Source organism: Trichoderma breve, chromosome 2, assembly GCF_028502605.1.
Source record: "Trichoderma breve strain T069 chromosome 2, whole genome shotgun sequence".
In the NCBI taxonomy this organism is placed as follows: domain Eukaryota; kingdom Fungi; phylum Ascomycota; class Sordariomycetes; order Hypocreales; family Hypocreaceae; genus Trichoderma; species Trichoderma breve.
In genome coordinates this window covers 3,541,955-3,567,253 of record NC_079233.1, presented here as the reverse complement: position 1 = coordinate 3,567,253, position 25,299 = coordinate 3,541,955, and the positions used below count along the sequence as shown (strand labels likewise).

The window sequence follows — 25,299 nt, the reverse complement described above, 5'->3', positions numbered from 1 at the left end:
TTCTCGGCGGTGATCAGGAGAGAGATTCCGATGAACATTTTGACTGTATTTGCCTGCCTCGGCAGATGAATGACTTGGGGGGCTCATCTGCCCTTTCGCGCACTTGATGCCGAGCAAATGCCCGTGCAGTCGCATATCATGGAGCGGTATGACTTGGCGTTGTGAGACCTTGTACACACCGTAACTACATAGCCTCAACGTTGACTTGGATCTATTCACAAGGCCGCAATTAGTCGCCAAGTGATCAGCGATGCACTTATTTTGATCCCAAGGGCCGCTAGCACTAGAAGCGTGCTGTCAACGAAACCTTCAGCTGACCAATGTGCATTTACCGTCCGCTTTTCCACCCATCAGATTGTCTTGAGGACATTGAATTACTCGGCTCCTGGCTCTAGCGATGCGAACTACACCGGAAACGCTTTTGCAATGAACCAAAGATCTCGTATTGTCACCCTAAAGACAAGAAGAAGAAGAAAAAGAGGTGAAGATGACGGAAAAGCAGGTGTGCTCTAGCTCCCGAAGTGGGAAAACGGATATGCCTATCTTGGAAACATTCCCGATAAGCATTAAGCAAGAAACCATGGTTGTTTATTCTTTAGCCACACTGCTATTCCAGTTTGTGATGGGCATTGCATCCGGCATGTGCTAAACCCATCTCCGGCCTCGTGGCTTCGGTGTCCAAATGGTTCAAGGAAGCTTTTCAAATGCAGCTATTTAAACCTCGTGGCCTCGCCATAGGATAACAGACGTCCGTCGCAGATGTTCTGGACAAGGAATTGCGCATGGCAGTGGAATTGCCTCTGAGCGCTTGCAAATAAACCGCGCCCAGGTGCTGAGTAGGCCATACAGGATTGGCCATGATGCATGTCTTGGAGCTTGCCGACGGCCGCAATGGAGGAGGAAAAAAATCGAGATGACATCAAAACACAAGGCCTTGGTGCGGGCTCTAAGCGATGAGATCCACAGATCAAAGGGAATATCCTTGCACGCTTACAAAGGAGGCTAGGGTTTGTTGGGGGTGATGCTTTTATTCACCGACGCATCTCTACAATCTCCAAGCTCTCATATGCTTCCATTGGATGTAACATACAATTTGTGGTACATGATAGTTTCTGTGCTTGTGTATCTATTTCACATGCCATTTGATGCGACTCAACAGAAACTGAGGCATATTTTCGACATCTCAAATGCAAATGGCTGGGGTTCTGATTCGACACAGACAGGGGTTTCTTCAAGTCAACCTAGTCCGCGCATTATCGAGTCATGATGGTACCATACATGCACTCTGTGTAGATGGTAAGACATCTGTGACAGCTAAGCCACCATAGCCTATCGGTTTGAGCCGAAAATACTAGATAGATGGTGCTGAATCAGACGGAAAAGCCTCTCCCGTGAAACGGAGAAGATTGCAGGTCAATGCTCTATGCTTATAATAAGCCTCGAGCTAAACTCCTAACTTTATTGGACAGATGAATGAGGTGAAACACGGCGAGGTGCAACGACATGCCGATAGCTCACCCAAAATTTCAATAGTTTGAGCAGTGACATTAGTTATGTCTCCTATCAAGTCTGTCTACTCGATTATGTAGATATGCCGTGGGCGTGTCTGTGCTAGTGTGGTCCCGTTCAAGGTTACATGTAGGCTCGTACGAGTGCATATGCCAGTCCACTTAGCTCAAGGGTGCTTAGGGTGCCATTCCGGAGCGAATTTGGTAATTTTTCCTAGAGATTTTGACAATGAATGTTTCTCACGTCATTCGTGTCGAGAGCATGCATTTTTGGTGACAGCGGGCAAGTTGTATTTTATTCTTGTATAGGTAATCGCTGCAATATGATATAAAAGAGGGGGGGGAGCGGATCGAGCAATCATTGCTTTTTTTGAGCAATCTTATAGATGGACATAATTGTTGACTTTATGGATTTATATATGACTGCATCCCCTCATATCATATTTACCATGACTTCTACGAGCAAGATCATGATAACTATATCATACAAGCCTCAGGGGCAGCTCCTTGCCGTCAATCCAGGTTTGCAAATCCCTAGTCGCCTGCTCATAGAAGCCGTTGATGGCCGTCTCTTCAACGTAGCCAGTATGCGGCGTGACTAACAAGTGACTCCGACCATTCTTACCCCATTCAGAGCTCCTCCACTCGCTGTCCACAGGAAGAGGCTCCTGCCAAAAGACATCGAGCGCGGCGCCGCGAATCTTGCCGGCCTTGAGGGTGTTGAGTAGGTCCTGTTCGTTGACGAGCGGGCCTCTCGACGTGTTGTGGAAGAAGGCCGATGGCTTCATCATGTCAAAGTCCTTGGATGTAATGAATCCTCGGGTGCGGTCCGAGAGCACATAGTTCAGACTAACTACATCAGAGGTTCTGAAGAGCTCCTCGCGGCTGACGGCCTTGAAAGTCTTTTCTCCGGTGGAGGTTGTGACAGGCAAGTTGAAGTGCTTGGCTTGCTCATCGGCAGCCTCCTGAGTGAGGTTCTGGCTCCAGGCTATGACCTTCATGCCGAAACCAACGTGAAGGATGCGAGCTGCGGCACCGCCCAGACGGCCAAGCCCGATGATACCCAGAGTCTTTCCGGACAGGGAAGTGCAAAGGCCGGTCTGCCACAGGCCCGCTTTCATTGCAGCGTCGTCTGCGGCAATGTTCCTTGCGAGTGCTAGGATCGTGGTCACGATATGCTCAACGGTACTCTCGACGGCATTCTCCCCAGTGGCATGAACGTGAATTGCCGTGGCGACGGGGATGCCCCGCGCTTTGAATGCATCGAGATCCAATGACAAGTTGCGGCGAGCTTGTGTCATGAGAAGCTGCAGATTGGGCAGTCGATTCACCAGTTCTGCAGGGAATGGCGTCCGCTCTCTTACAGTACCTTTATTGGCACATTTAGTCCATGTCTCATTGCCTCTCAATATCAACGCGTATGAGGCTATACATACTTATGACATTAAAGGGCTCAAGCCTCTTAACCAACTCATCCTTGACCGACTGCGGGGTGTCTGGGCCGTTGTATGGTAGCAAAGTGTCTGGAAAGTAAGCAATCTCATGTTGATCCTTGAACTTTGCAAAGTGCTTCTCAGATGCATGTTGGTAGTCGTCTAAGACGGCAATCTTGAGTCGCTTGGCAGCCATGATGGGCAAATTTGAACTGATATTTTGATTAAGAGATCAGAGAGGATCGAATGATTGGCAAGATTGTAAATATGATTGCGACATCGCTTTGTCTGTTAGTGGAGTAGACCATTGCATATACAGCCTTTTGCATTGCATTTACCCTTCCGGTTTGTAAGCGTTATATCCGCGTACAGTTCCCGACCTCACGCTAGTACTGTCTCTCCGCATCTGATAAAAGAAGTCGGCTTCTTCGACGGCAAATACTTCGTGTGCAAATGATTATGAGAACATGTTTGGGCTGTATTTACTTTTGAACAGCCTATATTGTGTTATGATTTGGCTGCGTTGAACATAATCCATGCCATCAGCGGAACGCCGAGGAAGCTCGCCCACCAATACCAAATGCTCGCGACAATTCTCGCCATCAAGTAGCGAAACCTGGAGGGTGGGAGCGGTGCTAAGACGGCGAGTCTGTGAAATCCAGGAGAGAAAATCCTCGTGTATTGGGGTAGAATGTTCCTACACCGAGCATAGCGATGAATTTTCCAGAAGGCTAGATCCAGCAGATATAGCTCCAGGAAGAGCATCTTTGCAGCTAGCCAGAAATATCGGACCAGGACTAAAGCCTGGATTCCTAGACAGCACAGTGTCGGGGTTTGGCGCAGGGGGTAATATTCTTGTTGTAAGCGAATAAGGATTCTATCGTGAGCCTCTTTTGGTTTCATGATGGCGCAGAGGCGGACATGTTGAAAGACGAGGCTCAGAATGAGATGCCATCGAAATATTTGCGACGGCTTGTAGCCATGGAGTCTGGCGTTTGTTGTGGCTGCCATCCATTCACTCTGCATGATTGTCCAGATGAGAAGAGTGAAGCCCATGGGGGCTACGGATAGCCAAGGCGTCGAGGCGCTGATTATTGGGAGATGATTTGCGTCATATTGAGAGATGTTAGAAAGTCATCTATATCATGCAATCGAGAATAATAGTTGGTAAAAGCACATGCAAACTGGCTTGTTGAGATAAGAGGAGGGTTGGTTAGATGTTTCGATGAGAAAATGAAAATGGAATGTTAAGCGTGTGTGGCGCGCAATCACATCAATCACTATCATGGTGGGGTGGGCTCATGTGAGCACACGAGCATGGAGATTGACGAAAGGAGCCCCTATATAGATGTAGATAGTGTAGCATTTATATGTATTCATTTGCACACGAATATCTGGTAAACGTAATGAATTAAAATGCTTTGTTCATTATGTTTATACTGCATTGATATTACAGAATACGTGTACATGTAATAATTACACCACCTTCACTGGCAACCTATCGGCTCAGATGGGCAGAATCACAAAACCCCATACATCAAATGTTGACCACAAATATTTACAATTTGCTCAGTCTCGACGCTCCATCCAATCGAATGACGGTTCCGTTCAACATGGGATTCTCAATAATGTGCTTGACCTACGCGGATGCACGTTAATCTCTGCCAAAGTTTAACCTAAACATTGATGCACTCACCAAAATGGAAAAGTCGGGCGGATTGCCGGCTCGGTTCGGAAACACAAACGTGTCTTCTATGGCTTTCCGAACTCTGTCGCTCATGCCAGCCGTCAAATTCGTGTTGAATAGGCTGGGGGCGATGGCAACGACGCGGATGCCCCAGCTCGCCAGATCGCGAGACATGGGCAACGCCATTGATGCGACGGCTCCTTTGGTAGCCGCATAGGCAACCTGGCCGTACTGACCATCGAAGGCACTCGAGCTGCTGACCAAGATGACGACGCCGCGCTCTCCGTCAGGGCCCTCGGGATCGACCTTGGCGATATGGACTGCGGCTTGTCGGACGAGGTCAATCACGCCTCTAAAGTTGACGCTCAGGACAAAGTCGACGTCGTCCATGTTCAGAGCCTGGCCCTTGCGGTTAAGGATCTGCGTCTTCTTTAGCAAAATAGCCGATTCATGGTATGTGACAATATAAAATCCTACAGCTGCTGGAAGGCCAATGCCTGCTCCTGGGATGACACCGCCCAAAGGCTTTCCTGTCTGCTTCACCCAGTCCACGGTGCCCTGGATGGCCTTTGCGATGCTCTCGGTCTCAGTCACATTGCAGTGGAAGAACTTTGCGGACGGGCCCAGCTCCTTTTCCAACTGCTGGCCGTCTTCTTCGTCGGACAAGTCGAGGACAGAGACATAGCCGCCAGCCTTGATGATTTCGATGGCGGAGCTCTTGCCGAGGCCGGATGCGCCGCCAGAGATGATGAAGGTGCGGTCTTGGATCTTCATGGCGGTGATGGATTGTAGATGAATTGAACTGATATCAATGGTGTCTCGTTATAAAGGAGAGAGAAAGTAAGATGCGATGCGAGATGTTTACATCTGTGAATAATATGTCATATTGCTAGTCATCCAGGGCGACCGTATTTGTGAAACCAATACGCTGTGCCGAGGCTCGAAGCTCCAGTTCAATTGCCATTTTCAGGTGCTCCTCAGCACTAACAGCGTCGAGTTAGATTGTAGTCTACAGTGCTACACCTTTTAACGATTCCCAAGATATAGCAGCAATGGGAATAATTCAGAAAGTTGGCCTGAGGCTCTCAAACGATAATCTCATCAATCACTTTTTCTAGCCCAACTTGTCCTTTGCAAGAATCACAAGTCATTTGATGTTGTACACCGTATATGAGCCACATGACGGTCCCGGAGTGGGTTCGACTCCATTCAGGTTCATAGGTATTCATGCCCAGCGGTAGCTTAGTCATTGGGCTGCGGCCAGCGATAGGCAGTGGGCGGTTCAGTTCATTCAGGCTCAGGTTCAGTGGGGGTTGGCGCCGTCTTCGCACTACGGGTGCGGCCATTCAGAGGGCCCGTGCGCTGAAAGCACAGTGACACCATCCCTGCATACCAAGCCACTTTGGTGACCCGAAGCGACATCACACATCCAGAATCTCGCAACGATATCTTTTCTTATCTCTGTGTTTCACTCTGACGACACCCGGCACCCTCGGGCCTCTACCGCTGCATCATCGACAAGGACAGTGACGATACTTCCGCCCTTCTTTTATAACTTGCATTCGCCCGTCGAGACTTGCGCCCCATGATGAGACCCAGGCGGTCGTCCGGGGCGAGCGAATCCAGCACTGGAACAGCCCGCCCCGAACAGGTGAGGAAGCTCAAGACGGAGCCCAGGACGAGGCTGGTATGACGAGCTGTACTGAGACAACACTGGAATAGGAACTCGGAAGCATGTATGACTACTTGGCCAAGATTATATTGCTGGGACCCAGTGGCTCGGGGAAGTAAGTGGCACCACAGACGCCGCAGTTTCTGCAGGTTGACGATAGCTAACAACGAGATTCGCTGCACACAGGTCATGTCTGCTTCATCGATTTGTCAAGAACGAATGGCGAGTACTGTCGTCACAGACCATCGGCGTCGAGTTTGCAACGAAAATCATCAAAGTCGGGAGCGGGGCGAGACGAAAGCGGATAAAACTCCAAGTATACCAACCCCCCGTCATCTATTGCAGGGGCCCGAACATGTGCTGATACAATCAATTTTTTCTCTTGATAGCTATGGGATACAGCAGGCACCGAGCGGTTTCGATCGGTTTCGAGGTCGTACTATCGAGGAGCGGCCGGCGCAATCTTGGTTTACGACATCGCATCGCACTTATCCTTCCGAGGGCTACAACCGTTTCTTAACGATGCGCGGGCGCTAGCGTCTCCTCATCTGAGCGTCATGCTGGTGGGAAACAAGTTGGACTTGGCTTCTGAGAACCTCATTGATACAAGCTTGCCTCCTCCGACTCCCAGCAGCGTGGGCTCTGTAGCGACTATGACGGCAGGCGTCAACGGCGGGGCTTCATCTTCCTACAAGGACCATGCCGGCTCCATTGGAGCCGGCACGCAACAGAGAGCTACGGAGGCGCCAGAGGGTCGTGAGATATCATCTGCGGAGGCGAGCCGGTGGGCTAGCACCGTGGGCATTCCCGTCGTGACGGAAGCAAGCGCGCTTAATGGCGAAGGCGTGGATGAGATTTTCAACCGACTGGCCAGGATGATCTTGACCAAGATTGAGCTGGGCGAAATTGATCCAGACGACCCGATGAGCGGCATTCAATACGGAGACGGTGGTGGATGGAACACGGCCAGCGATGGAGGCAGCATTAAAAGCTCCATCACCGGTGGCACGTTGGACGAGAGCCTCAGCGGCCCACGGAGGCGCAGAAGAGGAAAAGGCCGAACCCAGAACTGGAATCTGCGGGAATGGGAAGAAGTCTTTACGCTGAGCAGCCGTCGGAGGAACCGAGGATGCTGTTGATGAAGATGCCCATGACTTGCGACCTTTTTGTTTGCTTCTTTTCTTTTCTTCGTTCCTTTTCACACTTTATAAGCTCAGCCATGTCCAGTTCTATATGCGCGCACGACAAAATGGGAGGAAACCGCTGAAGGATAATACGCATAACCAGCCCTGTTGTTTTTTTTTTTTTATTTTGTTATGCAGAAATGAGCTTTGAGAGATCCAATGACAGCAAGCAATATTGGCGTTTGGGGAGCAGTATAGAAGTTTTGAAGCCGGCCTCTTGAGTTGGCCCCGACTATTCTCTTGCTTTTTTTTTTCTGTTGCTTCTTCATTTTTACTTGTACTCTGTCAAATTTCCTTGAGCTCTTTTCTTATTGTCTAGTATCGTTACTGAAAAGGTGAAATAATTGCTTGATTTCTTTGCGAATATAGCCGTTGCTGTACTTTGCTTCTGCTTATGATGTATTGTGTTGTGTTGTATTGTATTGTCAGTGCCCAACTGTGCATCATATATAAGGTACATACATACAAGACGCTCATCGGGTATCACTGGACACATAATCGGAGTCACTCTGCAGCAATCTTATGCCGGATGGAGTACAGCGCAGTAGTTAGCCCTGGAGCGTGTTAATATGTGATTAATTGCCTGCAGCAGTTCGCATGTTCCGAATAATCGTCCATCCTTCTGCATCCATTTGCATCGCCCCAACAACCCCCGCCTTGCCCCTTCAAGGTGCGGAGAGCGACGTTCCGCGACGGAGTGTCTATAAGTCTGGAGACCAAGTATAAAGTATCGATTGACTCTTGTTACTTACAACGAATTTCCTTTTTCTTTTCTCTTCATTCCTTTTCTTCTTCAAATTATTTTCTTTTCTCAAATTTGACGACTTTTCCGTCGTTGCAGAGTCGAGTTTGAGTTACTGCCATCAGCTGACTTTGCTGCCCAACTCCCCCGCAATGGCGCCCCGAACCATCATCCCCATCAATGAGGGCTGGCAGTTTGGACGAACAGATGTAGAGGAAGCTTCGTTTCTGCCTGTTTCCCAGTTCCCTACAAATGTCCATCTCGATCTCTTGCATCACAAACTCATTCCCGATCCATTCATCGGAAAAAATGAATTGGATGTGCAATGGGTGGGAGAGGTGAGGGCTTGGCAGTACCGCACCTCGTTCAAGACTCCCAAGATTGCCAGCAATGAAAAAGCCATCCTCGCCTTTGATGGGTTGGATACCTTTGCCGAGGTGCTTCTCAACGACAAAAAGATTCTCGAAACTGACAACATGTTTATCCCTGAGCGGGTGGACGTCACTGCACTTCTCAACGAGACAGACAACCAACTCGTCATCACCTTTGATAGCGCATATTTGAGAGGATGGGAGAGAGTTGAGAAGATTCCCAGTCACAAATGGGGCACCTGGAATGGAGATTACTCCAGACTGGGAGTCCGGAAAGCGCAGTATCACTGGGGTTGGGATTGGGGTCCAACGCTGTTGACGTGCGGGCCCTGGAAGCCCATCAACCTCGAGATCTACGAATCTCGTGTGGCTGATTTATATGCAACCGTCACGGTGGATAACTCTCTGGACAGCGCCAAAGTTGTGCTCCACGCGACAACTGAGGGAAAGGCGTCCAAGGTGCGGTTTAACTTGTCACTGAACGACACCGCTCTAAGCGAAACGGTGGATGTCACAAAAGAAGGGGCTGCTGAGGCTACTTTCAACATTAGCAACCCGGAGCTGTGGTATCCCGTCAGATATGGAAAGCAGCCGCTGTACAAAGCCACGGCGACGCTGCTAGATGGTGATGATGAAGTGGACGTTGCATCAAAGAAGATAGGCCTTCGAAAGGTGGAACTGGTCCAGAAGCCACTCAAAGATCAGCCAGGAACATCCTTCTTTTTCAAAGTGAACAATACTCCGATATTCTGCGGAGGCAGCTGCTGGATTCCGGCTGACAACTTCACTCCACGAATCACCAAAGAAAAGTACCAGAACTGGATCAAGCTCATGGTCGAAGGCAATCAATCCATGATCCGTATCTGGGGAGGTGGTATTTACGAGGATGAGCATCTGCTTGATGCTTGTGACGAACAAGGTATCCTGGTCTGGGTTGACTTTCTGTTTGCCTGCGGAAACTATCCCACTAACCCAGAGATGCTGCAATCCATCGAAAGGGAAGCTAGGGAGAATGTCAAAATCATGCGACACCACCCTAGTATTGTCATTTACGCTGGCAATAACGAAGATTACCAATTCCAGGAGAGCGAAGGACTCATCTACAAGGTTGAAGACAAGGATCCTCAAAGCTGGCTCAAGTCAGATTTCCCGGCCCGTTACATCTACGAGCACCTACTCTCAGAGGTGTGCAATGACCTGGTACCAGAGACGTTCTACCACTATGGAAGTCCTTGGGGCGGCAAGACATCTTCGGATCCAACTGTGGGAGACATTCATCAATGGAACGTGTGGCATGGAACCCAAGCAAGATACCAAGACTTTGATAAGCTGGGAGGAAGGTTTGTCTCAGAATTTGGCATGGAGGCTTTCCCTTCTATTCGAACCATTGATGCCCTCTTGCCCAAGGGTAAAGATGATCCCGAACGACACCCACAGTCGGATATTGTGGATTTCCACAACAAGGCAGACGGACATGAGCGCCGCATTGCCCTTTACCTCGCAGAGAACATTACATTCACAACAAGCCCACTGGAACAATATGTCTACGCGACTCAGTTGGTTCAGGCAGAGTGCTTGTCATCGGCATTCCGACTCTGGCGTCGCGAGTGGAAAGGCCCCGGGCGAGAGTACACCAGTGGAGCTCTCTTGTGGCAGCTGAACGACTGCTGGCCTGTTACTTCGTGGGCCATCGTTGATTACTACCTGCGACCGAAGCTTGCCTACTACACCGTGAAGAGAGAGCTTAATCCCTTCACGGTCGGAATCAAGCGAGTGGAACACCGCCATCCTAAGAACAAGTATACAAGAGTCGACATTGACGTCAGTACTAAGCTTGAGATTTGGGCTTCCAACTTTACACTCGAAGATGTCAAGATCGATTGCGTTGTCAAGGCATGGGATGCGGAGACCGCCGAGCAAGTCTACAGTGAGACTATTGCATCGTCACAGTCACTGCCCGGCAACCAGGCCACTGAGTTGACGGTCATAGATGTTCCAGTCAAGACTCCTAATGCCGGCCTAGAGGGTCGCACTGTTGTTGCTGCATATGTGTACCAGAATGGCAAGTTGCTTGCTCGATATGTCGACTGGCCGCAGCCACTGAAGCATGTGCGCTTACAACAGCCTGAGAGCTTGCAGGCGAAGCTCTCCGAAGACGGCAGCCTGGTCACGTTAAGTTCAGACAAGCCAGTCAAGGGTGTCGCTTTAGAGAGCGAAGACGAAGCGGTCAAGTTTGACGATAACCTGATTGATCTCGTTCCAGGGGAGGAGGTTACAGTGCGTGTGACGGGCGCTTCCAACAGCACGGTGATTTCGACGAGGTATCTAGGAATGCGCAGCTAGACCATTGCTCCTAGTTGTTGGTACTATAGCCTAATGAATCTACATGTATTGACGAGCACCGTAATGAATATGATTATCGCCGCGATTTAATGGATGAACCGCACTTTGTCGGACTTTTCTGCTGTCTCCACGCCGTCACGAGTATCTGTGAGTGGCTCGTACAGTTATGACTATTTTGGACTCATGGCAGATAGAGCGACGAATAACTAAACACTTTTCCGTAAATGGGAAAGCTGGACATGGATCTACCGACAATGAGGCTGGCCGGGGATTAAAATCTGTAAGAAGCGAGATCCAGAATCCCGCGGGGCTAAATGGAGACTACGGACGCCTCTGCACGATGCCGGAATTAGGCTGGGTTTAGCAAAGTCCGGCCGTCTCAAGTGAAGTTGGACGAAGTGTTGATGAGATGGTATGAGATGGATGAGATATGGAGGTGAAGATGGGAATAATATAAAAGGCTCTGGAGATGACTGGGTAAATTAGTTTTCATCAAGAGATCATTATCGTCGTCCATTTAGACTCCAAGACTTCCACTTACACGGATACAAGCAATTTATAGGATCAGCTTACACAGCCTATTCTTTTATACTGTCGACAATGGCTTCTGAGACTTCACTTCCTTCTACGCATCGAGCTATTGTTCTGCATTCACTCGATACCCCCTTAAAAGTCGAGCAGCGACCTACGCCCCAAGTCACTCCAGGCAACGTCGTCGTCCGCGTGCTCGCCGCCAATGTCCTCTCCTACGGCCGCGACATACTCGACGGCACTCGTCCTTACCCCTATCCCAAGCCGTACATCCCCGGCGGCAGCGCAGTGGGAAGAATCGCTGCCGTGGGATCGGATTGCAGCGTCTTTACCCCTGGGCAGCTTGTTCTCGTGGACATCATGATGCGTGCTCGAGACGATACTTCGGCGAGTTACTTGTTGGGTATTCACAATGGGTTCTCTAGCGCGACGGTCAAGCTTGCTACTGATGCGTGGAGGGATTCGACTTATGCGGAGTATGCAAAGATTCCTCTTGAGAGCTGCTATTCTTTGGATGAGGATCGGCTGCTGGGAGATCCTGCGAGTGGTGGTTTGGGATATACGGTTGATGATTTGGCGTATATACACCGTCTTCTCGTGCCTTTCGGAGGATTCAGGGATATTGATCTCAAGGTTGGAGAGACTATTCTCATTGGTCCTGCGACGGGACCTTATGGCACTGCGGCTGTGAGCCTTGCTCTCGCTCTGGGAGCCAAAGTGGTCGCTATGGGGAGAAATGCTCAAGTCTTGGAGCAGCTCGAAGCAATGAGCGACAAGGTCAAGACGGTGCAAATCACAGGATCCGTGGCAGCTGACACGGAAGCCATCAAAAAGCACGGCCCAATCGACGTCTTCTTCGACATTTCACCCCCCGTAGCCGCAGAGTCGACGCACATCATGAGCGGAATCCTGTCCCTGGCGCATTCTGGCCGTGTAAGTCTGATGGGCGGCATCGCGGGCAACATTTCCATCCCGTACGGCGCCATCATGTTCAATGACCTGAAGCTGCACGGCAAGTTCATGTACGAGCGAAAAGACGTCCGAATGCTGATCAAGATGGTGGAGAAGGGCATCATGGGGCTGGGGAAGAAGGTTGGGGCTCGGATTGAGGGTAAATTTCCGCTTGAGCAGTGGGATGAGGCGTTTACGGCTGCGAAGGAGAATGCTGGACCGGGGCAGTCTGTTATTATTGCTCCGTGAGATGTATCTCAAAGAATAGTATTCCGCTATGATTTCTACATACAATAGTTATAGGCTTTTATAAAACAACTCATATCAAAGACAATTTATGCGTCAATGTAGGCCTTGCGAGTCTCGGGAAAGTCGACGATGCCCTTGCCGGCGACAAAAGTCGTGTGCCATGGGGCGTCAACCTTGCCGTCAGCCAGTTGAAGATAGACTTCTGCATGTGCGGGACCGTTAATGGCACCGCCGACGGCCTTTCCTTCAGGGGTACGCTCATCGGCAAAGTAGAAGCTTCACGATAACATGTTAGTTCATCCGGGCTTTGATACATAAGGGGGTTGGATATGGAAACTCACCCGTATCCCTTCTCCTTGTAATGAACACTCGCAGCACCAATCCATGAAGCCGCGGCACTCTTGCCGCTACCCAGAGTCGTGTAGACTGGATTAGACATGGTAACGGCATTCAACCAGTTACCAGTGTAAATAAACGCCTTTGACAGCGACTTGTCAAGCTTCTCAAAGCCAGCAACAGCCTCTCTAGCAGCAACATACGCCGAAGTGTTCATGAGCCTCAAGTCACTCTCAAACTTTGCAATGTCAATAGTAAAGGGGTTCGTCTTGTCGCTGGGGGGAGTGAGGCCCGCTGCGTTGTAGATGACGATGTTTGGGTCGGCGCCCAGGGCCTTGCGGACGGAGTCGAAGATGGGCGGGATGGAGTCTGGGTTTGTGAGGTCGGCGGGAATGGAGACTTGTGTGGCGGAGGAGGATTGCTTGGCGGAGCGGGAGACGAGGGCGACTTTGTATCCGGCTTGGGAGAAGGTGGAGGAGAGGGCCTGGCCGACGTTGGAGCCGGCGCCGAGGATGAGAGCGATACCTTTAGAAGCCATTATTTGAAGTTGTGGTGGTGTTGATGGTGGTGTTGTGAAAGGTTGTCTGTGTTTGATGATGTTACAATGTTTTGTTGATGTTGTTGTTGTATGTTGATGATTCTTGTGTTTCTTTGAGCATCACCACAGTCTTATACGAACTGAACTCACCCACATTCCTTCCGACTTCAATCCAACTCTACAGTTTCATCAAAGCATCCCACTCAATACCATTTGTAAGCCCATCTTTATCGATTCCAAACGCCTTGCATCAAAGGATCGCTTCTATCTAAGCAAGGGCAACTATCTATCTGTCTCCAGATCCATATAATTACTCCTTTGGGGCACCAAGTTACGCCATAAACGAGGCTGATTTCGTAGCCTTGTGATTTCAAAGCCAGGCTACTACCCTTTAACCAGTAAGATACACCACTATGAGGCTGACAATTCATGAACTTGGGGTCAGCTTTCCGCAATCTTGGTCTGTAAGAAGCGCGCGCGATGGATCGAGCGAATTGAAGGCGTTTGAATTGGGAGCGGGGCTGATATAATGAGCTTTAGGTAATGCGCATAACTCCGTATTTCCGCCTTGGCTCGCGTTTTCTTGCTTAGGCGCGAGGTGGCGTGATGAGTTTGCAGGCATTTGAGTGGTTTCGATTATGATATTTACTGGGGTTCTTCTTCTTGAGGGAATGGGCCTTATGGATATAAGGACAGTTGCAGACAAAATGTTTATATGCAGAGATGAATGGCACAGTAGGTATGGTCAATGAGATATCTTCAAGATGAGCTGAACGCCCAAAAGGTTATGCATTCCTATCTTCAAATGAATGACAACTTGTCATCGTGTATACAAGATATTTGCTGAATCAATATTACCATTGTCCCATTATACCAAAACGCCATATTTCTTTTCCCCTTGATATCCCATGTGAGTAGCGTACACGTGCATCGGCATCCAATCTGATAAAAGTACATGTAGCAAAAAGTAAACTGAAGAAGAGAAAAGGAGAGAAAGGAAGAGAAGAGGAGAGAAAACTTTTATGATACTGTCTGCCCATCTTCATTCATCTTTGCATTCAAGATAAACTCAAACGGATCAATCGACATGAGCGTCTCCACGTCAAACATCCTCCAGTCGAAATCCGGATCCTGAGCCCCCGGGATGCTCATCGCGGCGGTCTGGCCCTCGGCCTGCTGAAACGGCACGGCAGACGACCGTCCACTATTCGGAGCATAGTAAGTCAAAGACATGGACGGCACAGACGGTGGGTACGCGGAGCCGGAAGTGTCGGAGGGCGTCATCAGATTGTTGGGGTGCATCGGCAGACCGGCCTCGGCAGCTGCGCATTGAGGGGTTCCGCAGAGGCTCTCAACTCCGCGGCAGGGGTTGGAGGACGGGACGACGGTGCAGATGATGCGGTTGATGGCCTTGATGAGGATCTGGGTTTGTGATGGGGATGCCTCGTTGGTGGGAGTCATGCTGGAGAGACAGTCGAGGGCAACGTGTAGCCACGGTAAGTGAGTTTCCACTTTGCTCTTGTCCTGGAGCATGTCGAAGCCCAGGACGTAACAGGCACCCTCGAGGAAGAAGGAGAAATATTTGACCTCCTGGAAGAATGGAGTTAGCTGATTATCTTGGGGATAAGGGATGCTTTTGGGCGTACCTTGCAGAGGTGGTTGATCTCGCACGACTTGTTGATGTACTTGATAATCTGGCGGGCTGGCTCAACGCAATACTCGCACGCAGTGTCAAGCCATGTAAGTTCTCTGAGCTTGTCGCATGACTCGGCTCCAACCTGTGGTGCAGGAGTCCTGAGCTTGCCCCTGAGAACAAGGAACGGGCGGAACATCAACAGCTGAACATGGTGATACACTAAAGACAAACTCTTGTTAGTTTTTAATGATAATTGTAGAGACGAGTTTCAGCGTACTTGAGGCGATGATAGTCTTGCAAAATCCGCATTCTCCTGTCCCTGGCTCTCCCTGAATGTCGAGGTGAACATCAAACAGTTGCTCCTCCGCATACGCCTGCAGTTCATGGCGAAGCTCCGTTGCCGCGTTCCACATGTGTAGTAACGACTCGTGATGCTGGTTATAGATACGTGCCGCACACTTTGAAACGAGTCTTGCTAGTCGAACGAGCGCCAAGATGAACTTTTCCTCCGCCGGCACGGGGACTCCGCAGCCCGGATCTGATATGGAGGTCGGGCGTCCGAGACAGAAGCAAACCCAGCTGTGAGATGGATGTCAGTAAAACCATTTGAGAGGCTGATAGTATGAATAAGTGAGTGTACATACGTTTCCATGATGAAGAGACTCCAAAACGTCAACCTCCGTTGTAAGCAATCTCTCATCTGCCCTCGAATGCTAATCCCCCTATGCAGACCGGCTGCAACGGCTTTTCTTGACGCTACGCCGACGTACAAAAACGCAGAGTGCGGCCGTGACCTCTCGAGTTGAAACTGGGCTTGTAACAAAGGAATGTGAATTGCTTGGATGTTGACTAGTTCGTCCAGCTTGTCGGCTCCCTGTGATGCCCGCTGGAAGAGGAATTGCGCCAAAGCTTCTTCCTCGAGGATGGATGCGCCAATGGCCATTGCCAGCATCACGACGACAACATCGGGTGAGTCGAAGGAGAAGAGCCCTGGTGAAGAGTACAGAAGCTCCGCACGGCGACGGAAGTCCTCCTTGGTTAGGATGGGCAATAGATGCCAGAACGTTGCCAAGTACCGCTCCAGCACACGGTTGCACAGCTCCCTATCCAGGAACATGGCGGAGTAGTCGTTGGCCATCGTACATGACTTGCCATCAGCTAGATCACCAAAGAAGAGCTGTCGGTTCTGGAACAGGTCGAGTCCAGGGCCGACTTGGGCCACCTCTTCTCGCCGTGTCAGCGGAGTCTGGATGCCTGTGATGAGTCTGTAGATGGAGTGAAGCATGGAGAAGTTGGACGAAGGCCCATAATGCAGCTGGATGATGGACGACGGCGAAGTGGTGATGGCCGCTACGCTGTGGACGTGGAAGCCCCAGCTGTTGTCATCCTTTGGCTTGTCCCGACTCTCCGGGGCCACATTGATCGGAGCCGGAGCCTCGTCCGTATTACTAGCCCCGGACGATGAGACTGCGCCGGCTGCCGGCGTCTGAGACTTGCGAGGCCGGTTCCTGGTCCGGACCCGATAGACGCACGACACGCTCCGGTTGAGACATCGGGCACACGGCTCCTTGCCGTCACATCTCGTTTTCCGGACCCGGCACGCCTCGCAGGCCTTGCCGATGTTGGTCATCTGAGCGCCGGAGTTTCACGATAGGAACGACTAAACAGAAATGTGGGAGACAAACGCCTGGTTGAACGGGGGAAACTGGAGATAAGCGGGATTCCCGGAAATGCAGCTCGCGAGGCGTGAGATGCTTCTCCTTTGGCTGGGTTTGAGCAGCGGAATAACAGAAACAACAGGCAGTATACTATTCAATGGATCTTTGTATGTCTGGGAGAGGCAATCGAGAGAGAAAGAGCAGCATTTGTCAGCCAGAGTTTATCGATTGAGCATCGAGCTTTGAGCAGCTTGTCAGTGAACCCACACGCTCAGCTGCAGACGTGAAATCACCAATGAGACGGTGTAGGATCGACAATTGCATCTGCGAATGACTTGAAGGGGCGGAACGCGGAATTAGCTGGTTGATATACTATGAGTCGTTGCGGCTCCAAAGTGTTATCGATAGTCTCGTTTGCCACACGGAGTGAAAGGGCGTCGGAAATAGAGCGCTTGTGTGCTGGTCTGCTTACAATTCCGCCCGTATAACTCCGGCGCCTGTCCGCATCCATCGAAAGGGGGTTTTGGCAAAGGTTGAATAAAAGCTTAAAGAGCATGACAAGAGTTCTTCAGGGCCTGAGAACCAATCGGTTCGAAGACCGTAACTCATACCTATTTATGCATTCCACCAGCGACACTTGTGAAAACCAGGTCGCAATGTAGGCAAGTTCAAATTGCGATTTTGTGAGAAAGAACTAATGCATATTACCTAATATCTTCTATAACGTAACTTGATATTAAACAGGTGGTTGTCCCGCGGTCGCTGAGACAGGTAGAATGCAAACCAAGAATATCCAAAATAGAAGAAATAGATGATGAACTAGGCAAGTGAGATACAAAAGAAAGGTAGAAAATGAAAGTCCAAATAGTTGGCCAAATTACATGACACATAAATAACAAGGTGTCGCTCTGCATGGCATCATCATCATGTTGGCGGGCTAATCGTGAGAAGAAAACAGGCGGCATGCGGGCATAGTCAAAGGCGTTAAATGGTAGCCCGCTTGGTGTCGTGAAAAGTTGCAAAGATAAATGAGTCCAATTTTCTCAGCGCACTGCGGCCAGAGAACTTGCGACCCGGCTTCCTCATTGCATGGCTGCAACGAGTCTCTTCGCGGGAAATGCATTGACGTAGAATCGGATCGTAATCACGTATCGGTAGCCCTTTATACTTTTCTCCCTCGTATGCATAAAGTGCTTTCAACTCGCTGCAATCTTGCGCTGTGACTTGCAGGTTTTCCAGATCTTCCTGATAGCTCATGATTGATAGAGGGTTCTTCTTTCCAAAAAGGACACAGTGGAATCCTCTTCCCTCTCTGTGTTTTCCATCTGCAAACTCATGCCGCAACCCCATGATATGGCCTATTTCGTGGGCAAAGATATTGGCTAGATAAGCGCCTTTAGAGAGGCCCAGCTCATACACAAACAATTTGGCCGGCGATTTCCTCGGCAATGCGTCTGGGAAAAAGGCCATGGCATAGGTAGTTTCGCATTCGCCGGGACTATACCTCACGACGAAGGTAGCTGAACCGTTGTAATCGACTTCCAGGTACTTAAAGCTCACATCAACCTTCCCCCACACGTCCCCCCACGCGTCAGTAGCTTTTTGCATCGCTTCTTTTACCTCTGTCGCGTTGGCAATTGTCGGGAAGCTCTCGGCATCAACTGTATAGGTGAGGATGGAACCTTTGAGCCAGCGTGATATATAGTCTCCTTGCCCAACACGTACTTCGGTACATCCATATGTCTCGGTGGCACATCTATATTTAGCCACTGTTGTGTGAAGAGGGACCGTAGCCCGGCGAAGAAATGCACCTGCGGTGATAACCACCGTCTCGGTACTCAGTGAAAGCTCTTTACCTTGGCCTTGACCTTCCTCCATCTGCGACGAAGGATGATAGCGGCATGGCGTGTGGCAGCGAGCTGATAGAGTACGGCAATCGGAGTCGGATATTGGTCCAAGAGCCTCCATACAAAGTGTGCAGTTGTTTTGATCAACGTTGCCATTCACATCATCGATGGCTGTGAAGCTCATCGCATCAATCGAAGCAGCATCATGATCACTGACTGTGGTCAAGATATCTCTGTCTCTTTCTAAAAATGAGCGACTGGACTCAGAGTGCGAGACATCATCACTAATACTAACAGCAGAGCATTCAGCAGAAGCCCGTGTAGCTATAGTATATCCTGATAGATCAGCTATTAGTTAGCATATGTTCTGAACTAGTGTCATTAGCAAGAAAAGGGACGCATTTCCCATACGAGGAGGTGTCGCTATTATTTTTGTCACCAAAGATGGCTTGGGGATATTCGAAATATGTAGCCTGCTTGTGGCATATCGAATCATGGGGAAGCAGATAGTTGACGTTAAAACTGTCTTGCTTGTATCAGTCGGTTGTTTAGTGGTTTATTAAAGAGCTCAGTCACGTAGAGATACGATAAAAGATGATGCTAAGGATGTTCCATGAGAAAGGCCAGAGCATTGTTTCACTTGGACGAGCACCTCTTCTTATATTCTATTGCACTGCAAGATGCGATATTCCAGCACGAAGTGGGTCGGTCCTCCGACCCCAAGATGGATCCAGGTTTGAACCTCTCAAAAACTTGCCCAGCCCTCCCTCATGCCGTTGCGTTGCTTAGTTCGACCGAGAATCCAGCCCAAAGCCCGACACCGCTCATTGGCTCATTGGTTCGTTCTCCAATAAAACTCTAGGCACAGTTGGCGGGTTGGGCAGTGTAGTCCCAACAACGACAAAACGTCGTTCGCACGGATTCTTCGCACGGAGCGCAGCTAAAGTCAGCGGCCAGGCCCCCGCGAGAATCCGCCAACGGCACATCTGGGGACCCGCGGCGGCTAGGGAACAGGTACCTGGGAGGTAACGCTCAGCGGGTTTGGTAATCTAGTCTCAAGCAAACATCAAACATATCAAGTGTCTCAGGGCTCGCAGGCCACACTACCTGTCCCAGAGGTATGGACCCTGTACGTCTTCCCTGAGTAGGTGGCACTGCATTCTCTGTCAATGCATCATTATATACTAGGTAGCAAGGTGGCGTTCTCATACTAGTTGTATATGAGGTACTGATATGTTGCCTCATTCTCCTCGCCCCATGATTGGTGAAATGCTATGGTTATGCCGGAGGTAGAAGCCACATCTGAGGACGACTGGGATTACTTATTTATTGTGACAGGCGTCTTATCACAACAATTATTTTCTTTATTAGGACGTTATATAAGGCACTTAAACTAGGCGCAAAACTTCCCAATGAGTAAGTGGTATAAGCTAGACTACCTACTTATGCTGCAAGTAATCAGCCATGATATATCTTCAAACAACATCGGCGTGGCTCCGCGGACCGGAGTCGTAAGCTGGGGCTAAATGAGCGCACTCACAAGAACAGGCGCACAAGAAACGCATGAAGTAAAACCTGTGGGCTGCAGTAGTAGTATAGTACCCATGGTATCTCACTACAATGGCTTTCCACTTTTCACTCAAGCATGAACCAGCGAGCGACGTTTTTTTTTTCTCATTGAGCCGTTCTATCATAAAATCATGAATTTCTAAGGGCAGCATTCTCTGGAGAACGGGCTGCCCAAAAACCCAGAGTCTAGACAACACCATCTATTCGTTACCATGTCCAAAGCCTTCCTGAATTAGGCGCCAGCGCCGAATCCTTCTAAGGAATAAAACAAAATGGAGGATAGTTTAATGTAAGTGAACAAATAAAATGAGAAACAATGTGATAAAGAATATAGACAGTATAAATAGCATCAAGGATATGAAGATGAAGATACAGATTCTGTATAGCAGTGCAGGGTTGGCGGCCAGGTGATTTAAAACCGGGCAAGTTGCTATATGTGTTGCGCCAACAGCGGCCGAATTGACTGTAGACACAGGGTCACTATTGGAAAGTGGAGAGAAAGTCCTTGTCTGTCATTCTTGTTAGCAAAGTTCAGTAAGGGCTAGCGATGCATCTCCTCGCCAGAGTGCCCTAGTAAAGGGCCTTACCTTTGGATCGATGTCAGAGATTGACAGCTCTCCTTCATCATATGCATAGAATTCTGCTAACTCTTGGAGATCTTCTTCAGTAACTTGATATTTGCTCAACTGCTTAAAGTAATTCATCACTGAGTTGGTGTTCTCGCGTCCAATGAGTATAGACGGCTCAGGTTCTCTTTCGTCAGCAAACTCATGCCTGAGACCCAAAATGTGACCAACTTCATGGACCAAGATATTGGCCAGGTAATCAGTGTTGGACAGGCTTGACTCAAACAAGATTAACTTGCCTCCTGAAGCCCGTGGGAAGAAAGAGACAGCATAAACACCTTCGCTTGAGTCTTCGTAAACAACGGCGAATGTAGCTTCATCGTGGCGCTCAACTTGTCTAAAACGCACACCAATGCCTTTCCACATAGAGGTGGCTGTTCGCATCGCAGCTTTTGCCAACATCGCTGAGTTCTGTGTCGGGAAGCTCTCCTCGCAGATGACGTAGCTAAGTTCAGAGCCTCTGCGCCATCGTGATATTTGGCCCCCGAAACCAATGCGCACTTCAGCACATGCGCGTGCTTGAGTGGCACACGATCTGTGAAGGAGCATGGAAGCCTGGGTGGTTGTAGCGGTGTCATCGGGTTTGATAGCCCCAAAGACACCCTCGGCTTGATCTCCATCATCATCTAGTTCCAAGCTATTGTCATGGCGGAAGAGCTCTTTGTCGTCCACAGACTCGGAGAGCCCAAGAAGAGAGCATCTGTTGTCAGAAGTCTCCTTGATCGCTTTGCCATTTTTTTCATCAATGTTGCCAGCATCGGCACCAAGGCTTTTGATGCACGACACGACAGTGGAAGCATCACTATGAGCAAGGCTAGGGATCGAGTCACTCGTACTCTCCTCTGAGGATGAGTAGTGGGTTTCATAAAGCGGCACACCATGGCCACCAATGTGTGTGTTGCAACAATTAACAGAAGACTGCCGAGTTGGGGCACCCCCTAATTCAGGTACACAAAAGGTCAGTTAGGACGCTCCGAACAATAAAACATCTATGGACGCACCCGCAAGGTGGACAAGGTAGGCCGACATTGTTTTCCTCATTCGAAATGGCTCGGAGGCCCGGCTGGAGGAGACGTTGGATGGTAATATTGATGTTCATTGAGAAGTAGTAGAATATTGCTCATATTGGGGCCCCCTTCTTATACATGCCCTCATCGTTTACAAAGACTCGGCGGCCGCGAAGCCTGTGATGGCTTCGACCACTCAGCGTTATCCGATCGGAGGGTGTGGCAAAGAACAAAATCCAACATTGGAAGTGTTTCTACTGGCCGGTGGGCCCCCACTTGCTCGTCTGCAGCAAACCACCGAACTTGCCGTCTCCTTGACCAACAGCTTCGACCTGCTCCAGCTTGTCAGATCTTATACACTAGGTCGCTTGCCGCACGGACAGGCACGCGGTGCGACGACTTCCACCGCTTAGTGGCTGCGCTTGCGTGCCTACACCATTATTTGTTAGTCTAAAAGACCTCAAGGTATTAATCTTCACTGATGCCCAATTCTAGTCGTCGCATACCCTGCTTGGGCTGGTACTTCCCATGTGGAAAGGTCGCTAATAACTACCTAGTACATGTAGAATGCCTGCATCTGTAACTGCTGTAGTATAAGTAGTGATTAATTTTTCGAAAACTCATACTAATATCCTTGCCTACATAAACTGCCCTCTTTATTACTTCCTTTACATATAGCACTTTAGCAGGTAATAGAAAGCTCTTATCATTTACAAATCGCTAAATACAGAGTCTCTGCGCTAGTATAGTATGTACGTGCCGCATGTAATGCGCACTTTGCTATAACATATACCTGGATGGTGCATTTATATGTGGCTTTTGTTAAAGATGTAAGAAGCTGACTGAATGTCTGGTGAATGCATCTGGCTGAGGGGTTGTCGCTAATGTTCGTTCCTACTAAAACATCTCCATCTGGGTTCCTGCTATTGATCATCTCCGGTTCAAGGCCAAAAAGGGGCAGTGTGCGATCATGAACCAGCGATGAAGAACGAAGAATATCGTAGATAAGCCCAGGGTCCCCATCATTTGCTTTCCAACCTTCTTCGCTGAAGTGGCGCTCAACAGCGTGGAGGTTTTTGGCTGCGATTTTTGGTGATTGTGACATCCCTCAATGCACCTCCATGGGTAGTAGAGCCAGTCGTACCCTCGTTTGAAGATTTGCAATTAGTTTTATGGAGCGGTACCACGCCATGGTTAGTATGTGTGCTACATAATTTAGCAGAAGGCGGTTGAGTTGGGTTATTCTCTATAACAGGTACATAGACAGTCAGATAGAGCACTCCTAGAATAACGTAGGATACATGTAAACATGGACTTGCCTGCAGAGAGGATAGTGTGGGCAGACTTTGGCTTTGTCATCTCCAGCTAGCGAGGCTACAGCAACGTGACCCTGGAAGAGCAACAACTTGGAAAGCAAACACAATTGAAGTTCTTGGTAGCTGACTCTACTTTATGCAGTACAGAAAGAACGTTTCCAGATTCAGAAAGAGTGCTCAGGCCGAGAAAGCAAGAGAGAAGGGCTGTATGGCGATGTTCGTTGAGAAGCAGTCGATGTATTGCTCACCTTGATGCTACTTCTTCCTCTTATACCCGCTCTCTATTATCCTCCATCATTTACCAAAAGGAAATTTTTTTTTAGATCAGCTCGAGACTCTGCTGTGCCGTCATTAATGTTGGCGGTCGACTTGAAGACCCCTGTGGGGAGGTACTCGCATTAGCTTGTGCTCAACCCCTGTGGGGAGGTATTGGCATTAGCTTGTGCTCAATCCCTGTGGAAAGGAACCGGCATTAGCGTTCTGAGTTACCCCTTGTTCAGAGTTACTAGCATTAGAGTCAGCTTAAGATACTCTTGAAGAAAAGAGCTGGTGCTGTCGAATTGAGGTACCCGTGGACCTCTGACAGAGGAGTTGGTGTTGGGATATCCCTGTGGGGAGGAACTGGCATTAGCGTTCTGGGGAGGTATTGATATTAGCGTTGACTAAAGGCACCTTGAAGGAAACTTAGAGCTAGTGCTGTAACCGTGGACCTTTGATAGAGAGGAATTGGTGCTGGCATATCCATGTGGAGGGGGGACCGGCGTTAGCTTCAAATGTTGTGTGCTTAATCCCTGTGGGGATGTACTGACTTTAGCGTTGCTTAATCCCTGTGGGGATGTACTGACTTTAGCGTTGCTCAACCCCTGTGGGGATGTACTGACTTTAGCGTTGCTCAACCCCTGTGAGGATGTACTGACTTTAGCGTTGCTCAACCCCTGTGAGGATGTACTGACATTAGCGTAGGAAACTTCATGAAATTTATGAGGTCTCTCGTGTCCACGTATAGATTAAGCAATGGTCGAATTGGAACTCAAGGTCGACCGTTGATTTATCCTCAAGTGGCCCATATATGCAGGGGAGGTTGGGACTTACAGCATTGAGAGCCTAGAGGTTGCCGTCTTACGCCGGGCTACCTTCTAACGGTATCCATTACATGCCCAGCAAGTACGAGATGCTTGGATTTACGTCCCAGACGTCTGTAAGCACTTATGGAGTACCCCAATGCTCCTAAGTAAGTGTATGTAGATATCAGGTAAGAGGTACTGCCTTGGGTAAGATACAGATAGCTGCCTTTATGTGGCGCTTGGCGACTTCAAGTACCGTGCCGGAATTTCATCTCGTGTGTGTCCGGTCGCTGAATTTTAGAGGAGACTATACCTGAACTCCAACGACAACTAGAAAATATGGGCCCTTAACAACAGATTCTGTTTCTTTTATCACTATGAGTAGTCAGTGACTCAAGGTTAACATGGTCTCGTCCGGTACCACCCTTGAATTCGAGCTGGTTAGTCCTGAGAAATGTTTGAGCCATGCCGGCTTGGTTTCCGCGGGCTGAACACCAGTACTATGGAGGTAGTGTGGGCGTACTCCTACTCCGTAGGAAGCTCCGCCAACGTGCCCGTAACCCCACTGCGGGCCAGCCTTACTTACATCCATGGATGAAATTGGGTATCCATTGTCGCGCATGTGCGACACGTACTCATACGGGTACAAGTAGGGACAGCAGTGTTCAAATTCAGCTCACAGCGAACATCACTAGTGAACCAGGGGTGATACAGCCACGGGCGAGGCTTCTGTTGTTATGGTTTCTTGCAGTTAGCGCCTGGAGATACGCATGCCCTCAAGTTTCTGCCTTCCCCTCGGGGCGCCCTATCCATGTGTCGGCACTATTCCCATTCTATCTGCGGCACTATTCATACTCTTTTACCTCTGCTATTCGTCTCTCAACTCGCTTGATGGTCTCTTCTTCATGCAGTTTCTCGAAGATTTTGTTTGTTTAGAAAATTTCGTTTTCGGGTTATATGGCTTCCTCCATCGTCATACACGTAAGTCTCAGAGCCGTAACATATGGCATTTATATTCGTCCTCATCATCT

The 25,299-nt window shown here is 49.3% G+C and overlaps 9 protein-coding genes across 9 annotated transcripts; 3 read left to right on the top strand and 6 right to left on the bottom strand.

Moving 5' to 3' along the window:
* Positions 1–1,990: 1,990 nt before the first annotated feature.
* On the bottom strand, positions 1,991–3,137 carry T069G_03286 (d-isomer specific 2-hydroxyacid dehydrogenase, NAD binding domain-containing protein; the record flags this gene model as incomplete). The annotated part of the gene is made up of 3 exons (XM_056170496.1): positions 1,991–2,308; positions 2,366–2,877; positions 2,945–3,137. 3 exons carry the CDS (start codon positions 3,135–3,137, stop codon positions 1,991–1,993), a joined length of 1,023 nt encoding a protein of 340 aa, XP_056031388.1.
* A 1,362-nt stretch (positions 3,138–4,499) lies between these two features.
* T069G_03285 (short chain dehydrogenase domain-containing protein) lies at positions 4,500–5,402 on the bottom strand (the record flags this gene model as incomplete). The annotated part of the gene is made up of 3 exons (XM_056170495.1): positions 4,500–4,580; positions 4,638–5,048; positions 5,106–5,402. 3 exons carry the CDS (start codon positions 5,400–5,402, stop codon positions 4,500–4,502), a joined length of 789 nt encoding a protein of 262 aa, XP_056031387.1.
* Positions 5,403–6,216: 814 nt separating this feature from the next.
* Positions 6,217–7,439, top strand: T069G_03284 (ras family domain-containing protein; the record flags this gene model as incomplete). The annotated part of the gene is made up of 4 exons (XM_056170494.1): positions 6,217–6,279; positions 6,351–6,415; positions 6,487–6,616; positions 6,690–7,439. 4 exons carry the CDS (start codon positions 6,217–6,219, stop codon positions 7,437–7,439), a joined length of 1,008 nt encoding a protein of 335 aa, XP_056031386.1.
* Positions 7,440–8,378: 939 nt separating this feature from the next.
* T069G_03283 (glycosyl hydrolases family 2 domain-containing protein) lies at positions 8,379–10,075 on the top strand (the record flags this gene model as incomplete). Its single annotated transcript, XM_056170493.1, has 2 exons — positions 8,379–10,005; positions 10,062–10,075. 2 exons carry the CDS (start codon positions 8,379–8,381, stop codon positions 10,073–10,075), a joined length of 1,641 nt encoding a protein of 546 aa, XP_056031385.1.
* A 1,465-nt stretch (positions 10,076–11,540) lies between these two features.
* T069G_03282 (zinc-binding dehydrogenase domain-containing protein) lies at positions 11,541–12,671 on the top strand (the record flags this gene model as incomplete). Its single annotated transcript, XM_056170492.1, has 1 exon — positions 11,541–12,671. One exon carries the CDS (start codon positions 11,541–11,543, stop codon positions 12,669–12,671), a length of 1,131 nt encoding a protein of 376 aa, XP_056031384.1.
* An 86-nt stretch (positions 12,672–12,757) lies between these two features.
* On the bottom strand, positions 12,758–13,545 carry T069G_03281 (short chain dehydrogenase domain-containing protein; the record flags this gene model as incomplete). Its single annotated transcript, XM_056170491.1, has 2 exons — positions 12,758–12,947; positions 13,013–13,545. The coding sequence occupies 2 exons, from the start codon at positions 13,543–13,545 to the stop codon at positions 12,758–12,760; spliced, it is 723 nt and encodes a 240-aa protein (XP_056031383.1).
* Positions 13,546–14,565: 1,020 nt separating this feature from the next.
* Positions 14,566–16,811, bottom strand: T069G_03280 (fungal specific transcription factor domain-containing protein; the record flags this gene model as incomplete). The annotated part of the gene is made up of 4 exons (XM_056170490.1): positions 14,566–15,135; positions 15,192–15,400; positions 15,459–15,760; positions 15,826–16,811. 4 exons carry the CDS (start codon positions 16,809–16,811, stop codon positions 14,566–14,568), a joined length of 2,067 nt encoding a protein of 688 aa, XP_056031382.1.
* A 1,012-nt stretch (positions 16,812–17,823) lies between these two features.
* On the bottom strand, positions 17,824–18,870 carry T069G_03279 (metallo-peptidase family m12 domain-containing protein; the record flags this gene model as incomplete). The annotated part of the gene is made up of 1 exon (XM_056170489.1): positions 17,824–18,870. The coding sequence occupies one exon, from the start codon at positions 18,868–18,870 to the stop codon at positions 17,824–17,826; it is 1,047 nt and encodes a 348-aa protein (XP_056031381.1).
* A 1,906-nt stretch (positions 18,871–20,776) lies between these two features.
* On the bottom strand, positions 20,777–21,910 carry T069G_03278 (metallo-peptidase family m12B reprolysin-like domain-containing protein; the record flags this gene model as incomplete). The annotated part of the gene is made up of 2 exons (XM_056170488.1): positions 20,777–21,819; positions 21,883–21,910. 2 exons carry the CDS (start codon positions 21,908–21,910, stop codon positions 20,777–20,779), a joined length of 1,071 nt encoding a protein of 356 aa, XP_056031380.1.
* Positions 21,911–25,299: the final 3,389 nt, after the last annotated feature.